The sequence below is a fragment of the Podarcis cretensis genome, assembly GCF_951804945.1.
Source record: "Podarcis cretensis genome assembly, chromosome: 7".
Classification (NCBI taxonomy): Eukaryota; Metazoa; Chordata; class Lepidosauria; order Squamata; family Lacertidae; genus Podarcis; species Podarcis cretensis.
This window is the reverse complement of record NC_137176.1, coordinates 55,322,227-55,340,560: the sequence shown is the minus strand read 5'-3', so window position 1 is coordinate 55,340,560 and position 18,334 is coordinate 55,322,227. Positions and strand designations below refer to the sequence as shown.

The 18,334-nt window shown below is 42.6% G+C and overlaps 1 protein-coding gene across 5 annotated transcripts in view; it reads right to left on the bottom strand.

Moving 5' to 3' along the window:
- The window catches only part of LOC307219856 (DGAT1/2-independent enzyme synthesizing storage lipids-like), a 75,439-nt gene that overhangs the window by 5,367 nt on the left and 51,738 nt on the right, over nucleotides 1–18,334 (bottom strand). Inside the window, exons 1-6 of one of the 5 annotated variants that reach the window (XM_079983356.1) lie at nucleotides 16,584–17,308; nucleotides 8,373–8,699; nucleotides 7,512–7,676; nucleotides 6,422–6,615; nucleotides 5,804–5,864; nucleotides 3,529–3,668 (exon numbers count right to left, since the gene is read on the bottom strand). In XM_079983356.1, the coding sequence (XP_079839482.1) occupies nucleotides 3,529–3,668; nucleotides 5,804–5,864; nucleotides 6,422–6,615; nucleotides 7,512–7,676; nucleotides 8,373–8,699; nucleotides 16,584–16,701 (1,005 nt within the window). In that variant the 5' untranslated portion in view covers nucleotides 16,702–17,308. Of the gene's footprint in view, nucleotides 1–3,528; nucleotides 3,669–5,803; nucleotides 5,865–6,421; nucleotides 6,616–7,511; nucleotides 7,677–8,372; nucleotides 8,700–8,974; nucleotides 9,659–9,730; nucleotides 9,804–16,583; nucleotides 17,309–18,334 lie in introns of those variants that run through there. The other 4 variants (XM_079983358.1, XM_079983359.1, XM_079983360.1 and 1 more) reach the window with 4 other exon arrangements.

The window sequence follows — 18,334 nt, the reverse complement described above, 5'->3', positions numbered from 1 at the left end:
GGCTGAAGAGCTGGGCGGCCCTTTAGCAAATGATAAGACGGAGGGCCCGGTCACCACGCTGACTTACCTGGGCATTGAGTTGGACACAGTTGCCCAAACCTCCCGCTTACCTACTGAGAAGTTGTCGGCCTTGAAAGACCTTATTTCACAGCTTTTGCCTCTAAGGAAGATTACTCTGAGGCAAATTCAATCACTCTTGGGTCACCTTAACTTTGCTTGCCGAGTAGTTTCCCCGGGTCACCCCTTTTGTGGACGGTTAGCAAAACTGTCGGCAGGCTTAAGGTCGCCACATCATAGAGTTCGCCTTTCGAAGGCTGTAAAATCGGATTTACAGGTTTGGCTCCAATTTTTAGATGGCTATAATGGTATTTCACTCTGGCAAGATAGCATGGCCCTTCATGCTGATTTCCAAGTGCATTCAGATGCAGCAGGTTCCCTGGGTTTCGGCGTCTACTTTAGAGGGCAGTGGTGTGCTCAACGATGGCCTCCTTCATGGCAGGATAAACCCATTCTTCACGATCTAACATTCCTAGAATTCTTCCCGATAGTAGTTGCAATTCATCTCTGGGCCGATCACTTTAAGGATCGAAGGGTCTGCTTCTGGACAGACAATCAAGCGGTGGTGTCCGTGTTAAACAAACAATCTTCTCGCTCCCCTAGAGTAGCGTCCCTTTTACGTTATTTTGTCCTTTCCTGCCTTAAACTAAACTTATACGCTTCGGCTAAATTTGCTCCGGGAATTGATAACAACATTGCGGATGCTCTGTCTTGTTTCCAGATGGAGCGCTTTCGCTCATTGGCGCCGGATGCGCAGCAGCTGCCGCAACTGTTTCCGGAGCACCTCTGGAGTATTGGCAACGAGAAGCAATAAAGGGAGTATTGTCAGCACTTGCGCCCTCAACCCTTAGATCCTATAACAAGGCATGGTTAGATTTCTCTTTATTCCGCCAGAAGAAGGGTCTCCTAAAATCGGGAAAGCCCCCATCAAAACCCGCGGTTATTGAATACCTCGTTCACCTTCGTGACTTAGGTCGGGCCCCTAAACTCTTAATATTCATTCTGCAGCTATATCTTTTTTCTCCAAAGCTCTGTTCTCAGTTGACCCCTGCGCTCACTTTGTGGTGCGGAAGATGCTGGAGGGTTGGCGTAGATCACAACCCCCTAGTGCTGACAGAAGAAGGCCCATCACGTTTGACATACTTACGCAAATACGTAAAAAACTCAGGGTTATCTGCTGGTCCAGGTATGAGGCCAGGTTATTTTCCACAGCATTTTCATTCGCTTTCTTTGGCGCCCTACGCATAGGCGAAGTGGTCTGTGACGACCAAGCGACTGGTAGCAGCAGGGGTCTCCTCTTGGACGATGTGTCTTTCTCCAGCTCTGAGGTAACCTTAAAAATCCGCAGTTCAAAGACAGACCAGCTCGGTAGAGGGGCCTTTGTCCGTCTGCAGGCTACTCAGAAGACCGGTCCTTGCCCAGTTAAGGATGCAAGAAAGTTTCTATGTGTGAGACCTAAGACAAGTGGTCCTTTCTTCATACATGCAGACGGTTCTTGCCTGTCAAAGCACCAGTTCACTAGGGTCATGCGCAAGGCGATTGCGGCTATTGGGCTCCCACCGGGGGAGTACGCCGCTCGCTCTTTCCGTATCGGGGCGGCAACAACCGCCGCCCACATGGGCTTACCGGCAGAGAGGATAATGGACATGGGTCGTTGGAAGTCGAACGCCTACAGGGGTTACATACGAAAACCATGCTAAACCCTCTTATCCCTTCCTCCAGCTGTCTCTAACCTGACCAGGCTTTTTCTTTTGCTCTATTGTTTTCAGGTATTGGTGCTGTGCATGTCTGGATCTTTGGCCACAGCATTGTCCACTGGGCAAGACTGCAGGCGGTTTCCAGGGGATTTTGCGGTGACTTTCAGCTCCCGAACAACGTCGTAATTTCCTGGATTGCACGTCGGGGAATGCGCTGGGAGGAATTCCGCCCAGCAGTAATGAATAAAATTGCAGTTCAAGGCCCACCAGAGGCACTGGTCATTCAACTGGGCGAGAACGACCTGGCTTACAGAAAGGGGGTGGACCTAAGATGGAATATTGTCGGTGACCTGGAGGAGTTGCGGGCCTCATACCCTAAGCTAACAATCATTTGGTCATCGTTGCTTGAAAGGCGTTGTTGGCGGGACGCCACTAATCCCGTGGCCGTCAGTAGAGCAAGGAGGATTCTGGAATGCTCGGTGGCACGTAAAGTGGCTGCAATGGGTGGACGGGTCATTGTGCACCCAGGCATCTGATTTAGCAATGAAGCACTCTACCGTGGGGATGGCGTGCATCTTTCCGATGCTGGTAATGATATTTGGCTGGCTGACATTTTTCAAGGGATCAGGGATTGGTTACAGGTCTGAGGGTATTGGCGGCGAGCCTGGCTCGTGTGGCGGTTAGGCATTGGCAGGGGTATTGTTATGCAAATGAGGTTGGGGGGGAGGAACGCCATCACCTCCCCCAAGTCTTGATGGGTAGTTCGTTAAAGGACTCCGGGGGGCGTCGCCTCGTCCGAAACCTACGGAGGCTAGGGCCTAAAGCGCCCCCCCAAGCGGTAACTCCTTGGGGGAGCCCCTAGGGATGTACATCTCGGGGGCTCCCCCTGTGGGTGCTTAACCCTTCCCGGTTAGACCGGATAGTCTGCTAGGGCCAATGCCTAAAACCAATACCACTCTTACCTGTAATCAATAAAGTTGTGGCCAATTTTGCCCAATTAACTCAAATTCTGGTGTCCGGTGTCTTTATTTACTATATTTGTGGGAGGGGACGGGTATTGCCACGCAACCCAAGGTACCACTGTATATATGTGTGCATTTGCCATACTTGATAGTGCAATGTCATTTTTCTTCTACAGGAGTGGGGATCCTCTAGCCTGCAGGCCAATCTTGGCCATGAGGGGGTCCGGTTTGCCCATGGGTGATGTCAGCTGACTGGCAAGGGTTCAATCCTGCTGGATGCCATTTCACCAACATGCTTTCTGTAGGGAATGAGCTGATGAAGCAGGCCCCTCCTTTTCACCCTGCAGGTCAACTTTGGCAGGTGGGCAAGACTGTTCTCCTATCAGTCACCTGCTGTCATCATCATGTAACCCTACCCACCTGTGCAAGTTGTCCCAATGGTTGGGGAAAGATAATGATCTGGTTCCCTAGAAGCGGCAAATGGATTTGCATATGAAATTGTTTTTTGTAAAGCAGTCCTGAGGAGCACGATCTCTCTCTAAGCAGAAATGTAGCTAAAAGTTCTGTAATTACAGATTGTGCGTCCATTTAGTCAGTTATAGAACTCTTTGGGTTAGCTAGCTTTTGCTTAGTGTCAATAACTTAAATAAAAAAGAGAGGCCGAATGACAAACATGCATAAAATACATAAAATGAATATCAGGTCTTATATAAGCAGTAACTTCATATGCAGAAAATGATTCAAAACTGAATTGTGGTTTGCACAAGAAACCAATATATGTAGACAGTTTTTTGAGTGCAGAGGTAACTTACTTTTTCAGCCAGCTCCTTAGCAGTGATATCTGGATCATATGGGATGGGTTCTCCAATATATGTGCGGAATTTGACTGGAAACCCTCCATAAATGGGAAGGATAAATATCCGAGTCTTCTCATACAGCCACTTCAGTAGTGCTGCATTTGAAAGAGAAGAATATTTTGAGAGAGAAAATGAATTCCCACAGATGTGGAAATCTTTATGTACCGTATTTTTCACCCTATAGGACACACTTTTTCCCCTCCAAAAAAGAAGGGGAAATGTGTGTGCGTCCTATGGGGCTTTTGCTGAAGCCTGGAGAGCGAGAGTGGAGTCGCTCTCCAGGCTTCAGGAAGCTCTGCGCAACCCTTGGGAGCCCGGCGCGAAGCTGCCTCGGGCTCCCGAAGGTTGTGCAGAGCTGCCTGCGCTCCCAGGCTCAGCGCAGCTCCGTGCAACCCTCTGGCTCCCGTTGTGGAGCTTCCCCCGAGCTTCCCCCGCCCCAGCCCCGCGCCTGTGGGGGGAAAAATTTTTTTCCCCCTTTATTCCCCCCCCCCCCAAATTTAGGTGCGTCCTATGGGCCGGTGCGTCCTATAGGGCGAAAAATACGGTATATAAGCCACTTTGCCGAACCACGCCTTTTCCCAAACATGCAGGCTTCTCACTGCAGCTTTGATCTTTTAACTCAGTGTGTGGCATCAGCTAAACCAAGGTTTGGCTTAGTGAGCAGTCTAAGTCTGGGGTTGAGGATATGCCTTCTCCTTAATCATGACCTGCAGCCAATATTTGTTATTGGCTACAGATTGTGATTAAGAAGGAGATTGCTTAACCACGGTCCTAGGTTCAGCTGGCACCCTAAGCCACACAGTGTCTTAGGGGCCACATCACACAGAACTAAGCAAATACAACCTCTAAGCTCAGCTCTACCATTAGGCCGAGTAATGCAGTTGCACTTCCACCATTCTCATCCTCCTGAACCAGTGCCCTAACAATGGCAATGCTAGTGGTTGGGCTGAGCTGGCTGGCTGGTTGCTTCCTTCCAATGTGCCACTAGCAGTGCTATTGGAAACAGCTCCTGACTAAGCAAGCAAGCAAGCACACATGCAGCCAGCTCAGGCCATACACTCCAATAAACACAGTGTCTTAGGGGCCACATCACACAGAACTAAGCAAAAACAACCTCTAAGCTCAGCTCTACCATTAGGCTGAGTAATGCAGTTGCCTCAGGTGGCAGACATGGTGGGGATGCATTTGCTCTCCCAGATATTCTGCTTGAGGACTTCCACCATTCTCATCCTCCTGAACCAGTGCCCTAACAATGGCAATGCTAGTGGTTGGGCTGAGCTGGCTGGCTGGCTATCTTGCCTAGTTGCTTCCTTCCAATGTGCCACTGGCAGTGCTATTGTAAACGGCTCCTGACTAAGCAAGCAAGCACACATGGAGCCAGCTCAGGTCATACACTCCAGCAAACACTGTGCATGTATCGTCTTGCTCATGAAACACCTGCAGATGTTGCAGTGAGGCACTGTGAGTGGGCAGAATTCAGACACCATGCAGAGCTGCAGATGAGTGTTGACAAGGGGTGGAGGATGCAGCTGTGTACACCTGCAGCCAGCCCAGGAACCTCTAAACTAAGTCACTTTGGGTTGCCCTGAGCAAGATAAAACTACCAACAAATTAAATAAATAATAATAAGCTACTCTGATGTCCTCAGGTGCAGAGGAGGACACACCAGGTAAGATTTGACTGACAGTCCAGTAGGATTCTGAACAAGACCAAAGGGATGGAATCATAATCTTGCCTCTCGCTTCAGCTAGCAAAGTGCCTTGGGTCAGCCCTGGCAATCTCCACTGACCAAAAGCGATCCTGAACGCTTTTCATCGGTTGCTGTGTGTCAGCTGCTAGCTACTTCAGCTTACCACTGATTCATGATGGACAGTATGCATTGTCCTAGGTGGTCTTTAGAGTGAACCTATTCAAACTCTACTTCCTAATGAAACTCAGAAGCAGCATACATCAGATATACATAGATTTCATGAATGGGATATGTTGCCAATTCACAGTGGCGTAGCGTGGGTTGTCAGCACCCGGGGCAAGGCAAGTAATTTGCGCCCCCTAACCCGTGGATTTGCGCCCCCTAACCCTAACCCCCAGATGTTGCGCCCGGTGCGGCCGGCCCCCCCTGCACCCCCCACGCTACACCACTGCCAATTCATGAGGACAATAAAGTACATTGCAGAAGTTAAATTAAGGGTGACAATGATATATAGAAAGGAACATAAAAAGTGAAGCTCACATATTTTCCCATATGTTCTGTATCCTTCTCGAAGATTTTGTGTAAACATAGGAATGATGGGCTTTCAAAAAAGGAAAGGAAAGATAAAAACTAAACATTTTAACTGGCTCCTAGACTTTTTAAATTTTAAAATTATAAGACCCTCCCCAGCCCTGCTGGCCCAGAAAAAGTAGTCTCAACATATTTTTGACTGCAGGAAGCCCAGTTTTAGGCTTTGGCAGTGATAAATCCATGAAAATAAGTGCTCAGAAACTCAACAGTTGGCAAAAAGTTGGCAAAAACTTTTTGGCAATAAGAACCACATATTGTGTATCTTAAAAAAAAACTGTCAACAAAATATTAAGTTTTTTAAAAACCCCAGTACAACTTAATTGAACACTTTATCTTTGTAGTGGCAATAATGTGTTAAAGCCCAGCTATAAAAACACTTTTTGCTACTATTTAGAAATGCATGGTGTACTCACTGCTCACTGGAAGCCAACCATGTATTTCAGTCTCCATGTCTGTAAAATTTGTGCCATATTTCTTCAGTACAAGTGTGTTTTAATACCAACTGACTGCACGCAATCAACAATACTATAGGCAATGTATAATTAGTACTACAAATAGTCTACTTACCACTTTAGCCTGTAAAGCCACTTGTGCAAAACCTGTACGTTTACCCCACACCAGGTTGTAGTTCTCATCACTAAAGTTTCCTTCTCTAAGTCCACCAGGTGCAATCCCCAATAAATGGCCCTTCTTCAGAATTTTCACACATTCATCTTTATTGCCTTTTAGGCAAAAAAATAAATCAAGAAGTGGTCTGATACCTGAGAAATACATCCAAAAATCACATTTTTATCAGTATTATTTATAGTATAGATAGATATTATACAGTTTCCAGTGATGTGGCCGCATTAAGACTGCTTGGCAGTCTTTCAAAGTAAGATAATTAGGATGTGTAGACTTTGTAGACATTTATTCCATTCTCTCAAGTTTTCTGAAAAGTCAAAACAGGGAAGGTATAGCCCTATGGTAGGCAATCTTTCTGACGTATATTGTTTAACTGAAATGTAAGTATGAGAGAGTAACACTCTGGTACATGCTACAATGCAAATGTATCCACCCATTTCTTACAGTGTAATCCTATACAACTATACTCAGCACATGTAATGGCACATGTATCTAAATAAGTTTTGTATGTGTCCAGAACAGCAAGGTTATAAATTGTTGCCCTACCAAGTCAAAATGCTACCAGCCACCACCTGGTCTAACATACTACAGTGGAACCTTGGTTTTCGAGCATCTTGGAAGCCGAATGATTTGGAACCTGAACGCCAAAAACCCGGAAGTGAATGCTTCCATTTTTGAACGTGCCTCGGAAGTCGAACGGCTTCTGAGGTAAGTTTCTCCATTTTCTCAATGGAATTTGCCAACCACCCATTGCACCTTGGTTGTCGAATGTTTCGGAAGTTGAATGGTCTTCCGGAATGTATTACATTCGACAACCGAGGTACCACTGTACTTGCGAATTAGAGTTGACCATTGTCTGCCCTAACAACACTTTATTGTATCCTTTCAGTGGAAGCTCATACTTTGGATTTGGAAGTCTTCTAGGGCGGAAATGATATTACAGAGTCAACAGATAGATATTCTTTATGACGCATCACAGTATTAGAGTCATTTTCAATATTCTAATTCTAAATATAAAGTAAAAGTATTTTACCTGGTAGTAGATACAACCCATTGTCAGCTACACTGTAGATGTGTCTTCCAGTCAGTGTATATAATCTAGCTACAAAGAGCATATAATCCAAAACAAAAGCTCCATGATAATAAACAATTACCGCTGGTCCTTCTGGTATATGCTCTATGCCAATAACTTCATAACCTGAAAAGAGCACAAAATGCAACAGATTACTATTGCTGTCATACATGTTACATAATGATTGGAGGAAAACAATTAGCAACTTGTCCCAGGGGATTTGTGGAGGAATAATAGAGGCCACTAGCCACCTAGAAAAATGTTTCTGCCATCACACTTCTTCACTGCCTTTTGCTACAATCCCTGCCACATCTCCAAAATGTCCACCAATTTTGCCACATGTGAATGATATTGCAAAATGAAGTTAAGTGGGGTTTTGGTGCAGCTTTAAGAAGAACCGAGTTTTAGGATCAAATTATATGGCTCATCTTTTCATATGCTATGTTGTCCTGCAGCTCTTTCTATGTGATGGCCCCAGGTTTGTTACCTACAACACCTTTACTGAAAATCAGATTCCCTTCTTTCATGATATTCCCTGAAATGTTTAGGGCTGAGCGGCCTTGCAGCAGTCTGCCTGTGTGCTGAGATATTTGTCAAGGAAGCCTCCTTCCACCAGAAGAAGCTGAAGCAAATGGAAACTTTAGAGAGTACCTTTACTTGTGGAATACCCTTATCAGGAAGGTTCATCTGCCCCCCCCCCATTTATTGTAATTTAATCACAGGTATGGACAGGTATGCTGGGACAGAGCCTCATTTGGTGTAAAGGACAAACCTGCACTGATAACATTGTCACTATTGTTATTAAAGGAAATACTTGCTTACCATGCCATATCTTTCCAATTATATCCAAAGCACTTGTAAGCCACCTTCTTGGTGTGACCCATGCTTCAGTAGAAGTGTCTTGAACTATGTTATTCATTTTCTTGTAAATATAGAGAAGAAAGCTAAAAATGTACATCATGCAAAACATGGAGATATATATTGCCTGTGACAGCATTAAAAGCATTAATAGCAGTCCAAAAATGTAACCCACGTAGCTTGCATTTTCTCCCAGGTATCCAAAACCAATCCAGTTTTTCAGCACGTGAGTAAACCAAGCCACATTTTCTTGCCCTGAAACATCTGGTGTGATAGCAATAATTTCATCCACTGTAATGAAATAAATAAAAACAAATGATTATTTTTACTCCAAAGTGATGTTACTTCTTCACTTTTCTCGTAGAAAAAAACAGGAAGACAGTTTATCACTTTGAACTGTCATCCCACAGGCTGCATTAATTTTTACACAGAATTCTATGCTATTTAACCCTGTTCCCCTTCCGCAAAAAACCAAAACCAAAACACCTTTCTAAAACAATTTCATACAAAGTTGTTTATAGACAATAATATAAGTTAGCTGATTTTAATTGTGGGCTAGAATGTACCTGAAATGCTTTCTGCTGCTCCAGAACCTGCTCAATTATAGCTGATCTTTACAGTCAAAACTGCAATGTATTTGCTGGGGGTGGCGGCGGGGGGGGGGCATGATTGTACCAGAATACAAAGAGTCAAACGAGAAATGGCTCTTTCTGAAATTTAACAATCCAATTGGCTTAAGCTGCAATCCTATGCAGACATACTGGGGTATTAAGTTTCACTCTGTTCTGGAGTGATTTAACAACTTGCGAGTTGCTGCGTCGTTAAACTTCAAAGGATAAACTTGGGCAACAGCCCGGATTGGAAGATTGCAATGAAGTCAGGAAAAGCTGCGCTGGTAAATAGACAGTTTAAAAAATATATATTTACAAATAAAGCTGTATTCGGTGGATGAAAGGACATATGATTTTTTGACATGATTGGGAATCGCATAGCCAGGAATGGAGAACTTTAAAGCGTTAAGACCAGAAGGCGGAAAATATGAAAACAACGAGAAGAGGCAGGACTAAAGATTTGGAGATATGCTTCAGAGGTCCAGACTATGGCGAGCCCGGAAAAATTAATAATTACAATTTGGATTACAATTTGGTCCTTTTAAAATTTCAATTTCTTGTTTTTAATTGGATTTTGATGTGGATATGTTGATTGGCTGTTTTTATTGGGAAATCAATAAAAATGATTAAATAAAAAAGTTTCACTCTGTCCCATGAGCCTTATTTGCAAATAAAGACACAGTTTGGCTTATACTTTTAACGGTAAAATACCTTGTGAGATCTCACCAGTAATCGGCACCAATGTGGGTGGTAGTGGGGCAGTGGAGATGGGTAATGGAGTGGCCATGCTGGAGTTTCCCACTTTGTCCTCAAGCAGCAAAAAAAGGCTGCACCACCCTGCCCATTGTGGTCTGTGGCGTTAGTACGGAGCCCCCGGTCGTCTCACGGACTATTGACCCATACACCACTAATCCGCTGCCAGCAACCAGGTCCTCCCTGGTAAAATCACTTCAGTCTCAGTCAGCTTTTCAATTCATAAAGGAGAGTATATTTTATTTCAGACTTAAAACAAAACTATTACAGCATTCCAAACAATGTTCCTATTTACTTTCTTAGTCTTATGTTTCTCTCTCTATTTCTGCTACCACCCCACACTCAAGGACAAACTGCCCTAACTGTCTCTCTGTTACCAATAGCCTTTCCCAACCAGCCAACCCACTCAAACCAACCAACTACCCACCCTCAACTCCCAACGAACTAACCCAGACTCCTCCCAGAACTAGTTTTATAGACCCACTGACTCCACCCCCCTGGGTCCTGTCTATGCAATCTATTTAACTATTTCCCCTCCAGCACCCTCTCATATATGGTAACGTCACATGGTCTTGTAGTAATGTTAATGCTTACTGGGAAATGATATATAATGCTTCTATATTACTATTATTATTAAATTAATTATCCACTCTAAAGCAGCAGGTCCCACAGCAGATTATAATAGTTTAAATGCCTCTTGGATTTGAGCCAAGTGAGAGCATTTACTTTTTGCTGTTGGAACCTGAAAGGTGTTTTGCATAGGCGAGCTGCAATTTTAACAGCAGACTACCTTGCAATGCTGTCATTATGCACTCTTTCCTGGGAGCTCACTTCCAAGAAAACTTGAAGAGGCTTGCACTCTCATTGTGTCTGATTGTGTCATACAGTTCTCCAACCAATGTATTCAAAAATGAATATATCAGGGGGAAATTTGGATAAAAATGAATATGTTAGTGAAAATAACACAAAAATTGCTTGCAAAAATGTGAACGTTAGTCAAAACTACATACAAAAATGTTGCAGAAATGTGAAGAACTGAATTTAGGACTGGAAAAATGAGAACCTGATAGAACTAAAATGGACAGGTCCTTCTTCCATCTGTAATTATGGGTTCATCTTATGTAGGCCTGAAGTAGCTTAGGAGAATTAGGCATAGATTTAATTGTGCCTAGGTTATTGGAAGCCAGTTCAGACTTCCAGTTCAGACCCATGACATTTTGATGCAACTCAGAGTATCCGTCTTAATGGATACTGAATAGCCTACCACTTCCATGAATCCTTTGATTATCTTAGTCCCATAAACCTCAGCATGAAGAGAAATGAAGCTTAATGTGTTTAACTTCATTTGTCCACTTCAGTTCTCTTTCCCTCCCTCTACCCTTTCTTATTTCCAGAACTATTTCCAACAGTTATATCTTCCAGCTTATGTGATCATATAAAGTGCCAGGGACATAGATTGTGCCATGGAAATAATATCAATCCAGCTCAAGTTTAGTGATATTATGCATTTTAGTCTGCTTTTTGACAAAAGTCCTCAAAGTGGATACTTGCTTTTACTGGAATAATGCCAGAATGTGGCATTTGCCCACTCATTATGGAGATGTTGTACTTGGGGTGGGGGAGAGAGAAAGGGTTAATAGGCTGACCAATAAGAAAGCCCAGGGGTGGAGCCTAACTGTGTTTAAGGCTCAACACAGGGGTTTTGGCAGTTAGTTCGGTTGGTTCTTATGGGTGGGAGGCATAGGAGTCAGAGTGAGTTAGAGACAGAGGGGAGACAAAGAGAGTGAATTGGAGACTTCCGGGTTAGCGCTGCCGATTAATGGCGGATTCCCTCCGAGCTCCGGAGGGAATCGGCTCCGCAGGATCGGGTCTTGTCCGCGCCGGTGACGCGGGGACCCTTAAAAATCACAGGCGCGGATGCCTGTGAACATGGTGACTCGGCGGGCACCATTTGCGCCCCCCCAAACCGCGAAGGAGCCTTTTTAAAGGCTCAGGAACGGGGACGGGGGACGGCGCGGTGCTGTGAGTCGATTGCTCCTTCTGCGGAGCGAAGCCGCATGCCATTGCCGGAGAAGCGCTGACTTTTTCCTTGAAACATTCGGACTCAAAAACAAGAACCCGTGAGTAAACATGGAATTTGGATCTTAAACAAATTTTTCCTGAATTGGGAACGAGCGGGGAAGGGTCAAAAAGGAAGTCGCCCCCCCCTTTGAGTAGATATTCTAACGCAAAGAGCTTGCAACTTAAGGTCGAGAGAACTTTTTTTTAAAAAAAAAAAAAAAACTTCACGGCTTGACGCTATAAACTTTACCGGAGGATAAACTTGACGTTTGGAGCTAAAGTTTCACCCCCCCCAGAACCCGGGGACGCCCCGTGAGAGAACCTGTTGAGGAACTATTGAAGATTTTGACAGCTGTCAAAATAGCTGTCAAAAGGAAAGGATAAAGGGAACTTTGTCTTTGTTGCATCTGCTGGCTATATTTGTTGCAACTTCTAGAAAATAAGGGAGAGCAGTTACAAATTAACTTACTGACTGGTTTTTAAACTGAGAGACACTGTAAAAATGGCTGAAAGAAGCAATAATCAGACTAAACTCAACAAAATACTGGCTCTCCTGGGAAAGTTACAAGATCAGACAGATGTTTTGACTACAAATGCGAACACCCTGGCCCTGGCAGTAAACAACATTGCTGAAGCTGACAGGGAGTGGAGGCAGGAAGTTTATATACATCAACAACAAGAGGAATTTGAGAGTCACGAGACTGTGGATTGTGAGGAAAAGGAAGGTGGACTGGTAATTTTGCAGATGTCAAGGGAGAATTACAGCTTGGGGCCTGGCATGCAGACAACAAAGGAGAATAAAAACTTGAGGTGGAAAGTTTGGACTGAGTTGGAAATTGCAAATTTGAGAGTGGAACACCTCATTAGTATTAATCTTAAATATGGAGGGCCAACTGGAAAAATCATGGATCTTGTTGGGTCAGAGCCCCTTCGAGCCTTGGGGCTTAACCTAAAGGACTATCCAAGAGGCCGGCAGAGAGGAACTGAGGGTGACTTGAGAGCCTCGGACGTGAGATCTCCAGGTTAAACAGTATTGATTGATGAACATTTATTGGGGACTAAACCGGGAAAGGGGGGTTGGAGTTTGGTAATCCAAAGGGTACAGAATTCTTAATTATTTACTTTTAATTTGTTTTGATATTTGTATGGAAGTTGGGAAAGCTATGGAAGGGAAATATTGACTTTAAGAAATATGTTAAAGAATAAGAAATGATGTATAAGATGTTTAAGATTAGATAAGCTAAAATTGGTGTCTAAAATGGTTAAAAGGAAATGAAAATGAGGAATGTAATAATAATTTTATGGAAGAATGAGGAAAGGTAAAATTACAGTATGTCAAAATTATTAAGTTTAAGGTTGAGAATTAAGTAATAAGGATTTGCAGGACTAATAACTTGAACTGGAATACAAGAAGGGGAGGGGAGAGGAGGTCTAAGAAAGAAGTTATATGAAAATAAGCAATTGAAATTTCATTTGTTTGTAATTGTTTTCTTTTTCTAAATTTTTGTATTTTCTGTTATTTTTTCTTTTTTTTGTGTGTGTCTATGTGTATTATTGAAATGCTAATAAACATTTATTAAAAAAAAAACAAAGAGAGTGAATTGGATTACAGTGTTTCAAAGTATTTAAAATTTGTTTGCGTTCACAATAAACTGGAATCTTTGTTAATAAGTTACAACCTGACTGAGTCTGAAACCTGGTTGGTGGCAGTGGAAGAGATAAGCTGTAGTGGTGCAGGGTCAATAGTCCATGGAACAACCGGGGCCCTGTGCGAATGCCACACAGAATAATGAAATCTGCAGACATATCCACAGGAAATACCCACTGATCAAGATCCCATCAAGGGAAAATCAATCACACTTGTTGCAATTTTCAAGTGGGATTCATTCACATACCAACAAATTCAGGTTGCACAATTAAACCTGATTTGACCCTGGAACATAATGAATCTTTCACTATTAGGCAGAGTCGACTATAAAAATAAATGCATTACCTAGAATGTTATTTTTGTTTCAATCAGTTCTGGTCATCGGCAAGACAGACTGTTTCAACACATCGCAAAAAGATATTTCTAAATATATTTGGCAAGGGGAAAAAAATGAGAATAAAATATTGATAGATGCAAAGGGGAGAGGAGGGTTCTCCCTGCCAGATATGAGACTATATTATGAAGCATCTTTGTTGGTTGAAGGAATGGATGACATTGGAGAATTCACATATTTTAAATTTAGAAGGTCATGATAATATTTTCAGTTGGCACACTTATTTATGGTATGAAAAGGTGAAAGTACGTAAAGGATTTACAAATATACAGTGGTACCTTGGGTTAAGTACTTAATTCGTTCTGGAGGTCTGTTCTTAACCAGAAACTGTTCTTAACCTGAAGCAGCACTTTAGCTAATGGGGCTTCCTGCTGCCGCTGAAGCACAATTTCTGTTCTCATCCTGAAGCAAAGTTCTTAACTCGAGGTACTATTTCTGGGTTAGCAGAGTCTGTAACCTGAAGCATCTGTAACCTGAAGCGTATGTAACTTGAGGTACCACTGTAATTAGGAAAAATTTGTACAGAGTATGGAATAAATACAAAAATCTATTAGAGGCAAAAACACCACTTTGGCTCTCAGCATTGGAAGCCATAGTGGTAAATAAAAAGAATATGATAGAAGGCTGGACAACTTATAGAAATTTATTAAAACAAGAAGAGGAAGAAGAGTTTGGATTTGATATCCCGCCTTTCACTCCCTTCAAGGAGTCTCAAAGCGGCTAACATTCTCCTTTCCCTTTCTCCCCCACAACAAACACTCTGTGAGGTGAGTGGGGCTGAGAGACTTCAGAGAAGTGTGACTAGCCCAAGGTCACCCAGCAGCTGCATGTGGAGGAGCGGAGACGTGAACCCGGTTCCCCAGATTACGAGACTACTGCTCTTAACCACTACACCACACTGGCTCTCCAAGAGGGAGGGGAGTATCAGTTAAAAGAATTTAAGGATTTATCAGGAAAATTAACAACATGGTGTCAGGGACTTTGCAGAGGAGGAATGGTGGAGACTGCCTCCCCAGCCTGACCTTTCCAGGGAGGAGGAAGAGGAAGACAATTTAGATTTACAAGAGGGGTTTGAGGAAGGTCACAGCTCAGAGGCAGATGAGGGAGAAAGTTGGGAAATAAAGGGAGAGGTGGTGGAGGAGGAAACAGTAGGGGGGCAACAGCTGACGGACACACTGTCTTTAGAAAACATTCCAGACCCCCCTATCTCAGAACCCAGCGAGCCTTGAAAGTAGGAGAGCAAAGAGCTCAAAGACAGAGGGCACGAAGCAGCACACATAGAAATGATGAATGAGGAAGTGGGAGAGACGGAGGGGTGTGTGGAGATTCACTCAGGACAATGCCATTATCAAGAGGCTGGGTTCTATAGCCTCTCTCTGTAAATAATGAATAAAAAGAGGGTGATAAGAAACATTCCCTTGTCTTTGGACATTCCTGAGCAACAAGCCAGGAGTTGCTGATCGCTTCCTGATACATGGATACAATATCATCATTTGAATGAAGTATTTAAAAAAGATAGGATATGATGCAACAGGTCTGGTAAAATTATTGAGCAGACGTTTAGACTTGATTTCATCGGAAGTGAGTGAAAATGGCGGCTGCCAGCAGCGAAAAGACCTTTGGATTGATTTGGCAGAAACACCAGCGTGTGAGGAGATGCTGCGAACTTTTAGAGGGGAATCCTTGACATAAAATCCTCAAAGAAACACATCATTGCTTGTTTTAACTCACTTGTGGGAACAACTCAGAGGCTGTGAAAGAAGGAAGGTTAACAACAGAAAGAATTAGAGGAACCATTGTAAGTGACTATGAAAAGCAGTAGAAGTATGAGATAGAACCCTCCGAACTTGAAGCATGGGAAGTCCTATTAAAAATTTATAATTTGGCAGAATATTCAGATTATTTGATATGTATATGTATAATTTGGAATATTTAATGTGATTTGATTGGATGGTTAAAGTGGAAAATTGAACAATTTTTTTTTTTTAAAAAAAGCTTACTGGGAAATGATATATAATGAATTAAATAAGATGTTTAAAATAACATTTGTAAGAAAACCAGAAGTTTTCCTTTTGGGAATTATAGGGACAAAACTACCCAAACTGTATAGAAATTTATTCATGCATGCGACTACAGCAGCAAGAATGTTACTTGCCTAAAAATGGAAAGAAGAAGTTCCAATGAAAGAAAAATGGGTACAAAAATTTATGGAATAATCAGAAATGGCGAAACTTAATGGAAAAATAAGAAATCAAGGTAAGAAACTTTTTATAAAGGAATGGAAATGGTTTATTGAATATTCGGCAGGATTATTGCGATAACTTGCAGTTTTATAAGAGTATACATTTAAAATAGATGAATATATGAGTAAGTTACGTTAATTTGGAATATGCAGAGAATATACAAAATAAATTTAAGGAGCCACAGAAAGAGGGGGAAGGAAGTCGAGTTTCAAAATGTTAAAATGATTGTAAAATTATTGAAATATATAAAATTGAAAATCATAAAAAACTGATTTGACCCTCTTAAACAACAAACCCTCTTCCTCCCCAAATCAGATTTTTTTTTTTGCGATACAGAAAGTGACAGGGAAGTGCACTGGACGTGTGGGAAAGCAATTGCTTGACACAACATAATATAACCTCCCTGCAAACAAATCAGGATGAAGGCCCAATGAACAGGTCATCTGTAAATGCCCTCATACTTACTTGAAAATCTGACTGTCACTTGCCTACGTCTCACTTGGAAAGCAGCACCAGTTCCTTCTGAATTTGTCACATTGGTTTTCTCACCTAACTGCTGCCCACATAGTGAGACTTCCTGCATGCAAGGGTGGAAATAACCTTGGTGGGGTGTGTCACCCCATTTCAAAACCACACCAGCTTAATTGGAGGTTTGAATGTACCTATTCTTTAAGCTAGCACAGCAACCTCAGGACATTTTCTTACATGTCACTGCATTGTGAAATGATGGGTTACAGCAGTAGCAGACAGTGTGGTGGGGCACTGCTGCTCACCTGACCTCTGACTTGTCACATTCCTGCCGTTTAACCGGAGGTACAGGGGGAAGGGCAAGTTGGGAGTGAGGTCAGCATGGTATAAACATACAAAGCAGGGGCACTGGTTTGGCTCCATCAATGTCTTTGAAACATACCCACCTTGCCAACATCTTCCCTACTCTACAGCTAAGTAGCAGTGATGTGATGTACCAGAGGTCAGGTGAGTGGTGCTCCCCACAAAACTCTGTTACTGGGTTACAGAAAGTAAGACCCCCCCGCCCCTTGATTTGTATCTTTGCTTTATTAATAAGTCTTAACATTTATCCACTAAGTGCACCCTTCTAAACTGCCATGAGTGAACAGGAGAAGACATTAAGTAGATTTTAAATAGTTCCATTCATTTCAGCCACTCTGGGTGGCTTCCAACAAACTATTAAAATACAGTAATGCATCAAACATTAAAAGCTTCCCTGAACAGGGCTGCCTTCAGATGTCTTCTAAAGGGCAAGCAGCACCCAAAATGCCTTCTGATCTGATCTGGAGGGCTGCTATAAAAGAATGCACATAAATCAACCTAATAAATTCATGGAAAAATGGATAATCTTTAGAATGCATTGAAACAAGAAGTAATGATTATGTTCAACATTATGCCACTTTCAATTTGTTGTAATGCTATCAGTATTTGTAGACTTGTATTTATTTACCTTATTTGTTAGAATCTGTTGTTTTGCTATCTTAATTATTTAAAAAACTAGGTGCATTAGTGCAGAAAAGTTCACATTGAATCTGGGTTAGTTATTTACACAAGAGAGGTTTAGCAATTTCACTAAGTGTTGGGACAACTTAAATTATGGAATCTTAAATTAAGGAAGCCTTGTTCTAAGAATTTAGTACTGTAATAGAATCTGAGGCAGATGAAGAAATAATTTATTGGGTCATACTCACCTTATCTCCTCCTCCCTTTCAAAATATCCACACCAAAAAGCATTATGGCTATAAATACCCAGCAAGGGGGATAGGGAGATTATATAGATATATAGCAGCAACCTTTCTAAAACATGTATCTTTTTCCTGCATGTTTCATTTAAGGACTCTGGGATAGCTCCTTCTGAATGTGAAAAGCAAGAAGCATTGGATGTTTCCCTTCAGTTTGGGTCAAGTGGACTGCATCCAGGACTCTGAAACAGAGAGGGAAAGGAAAACAAAGGAGCCCTGAGGCTTTTACACAAGTAGAGTCTGGTCTTACAGTCAGAAACTGAGTATTAGGTAGGGTCACCTTTAAATATACCGTATTTTTTGCTCTATAAGACTCACTTTTTCCCTCCTAAAAAGTAAGGGGAAATGTATGTGCATCTTATGGAGCAAATGCAGGCTGCGCAGCTATCCCAGAAGCCAGAACAGCAAGAGGGATTGCTACTTTCGCTGCACAGCGATCCCTCTTGCTGTTCTGGCTTCTGAGAT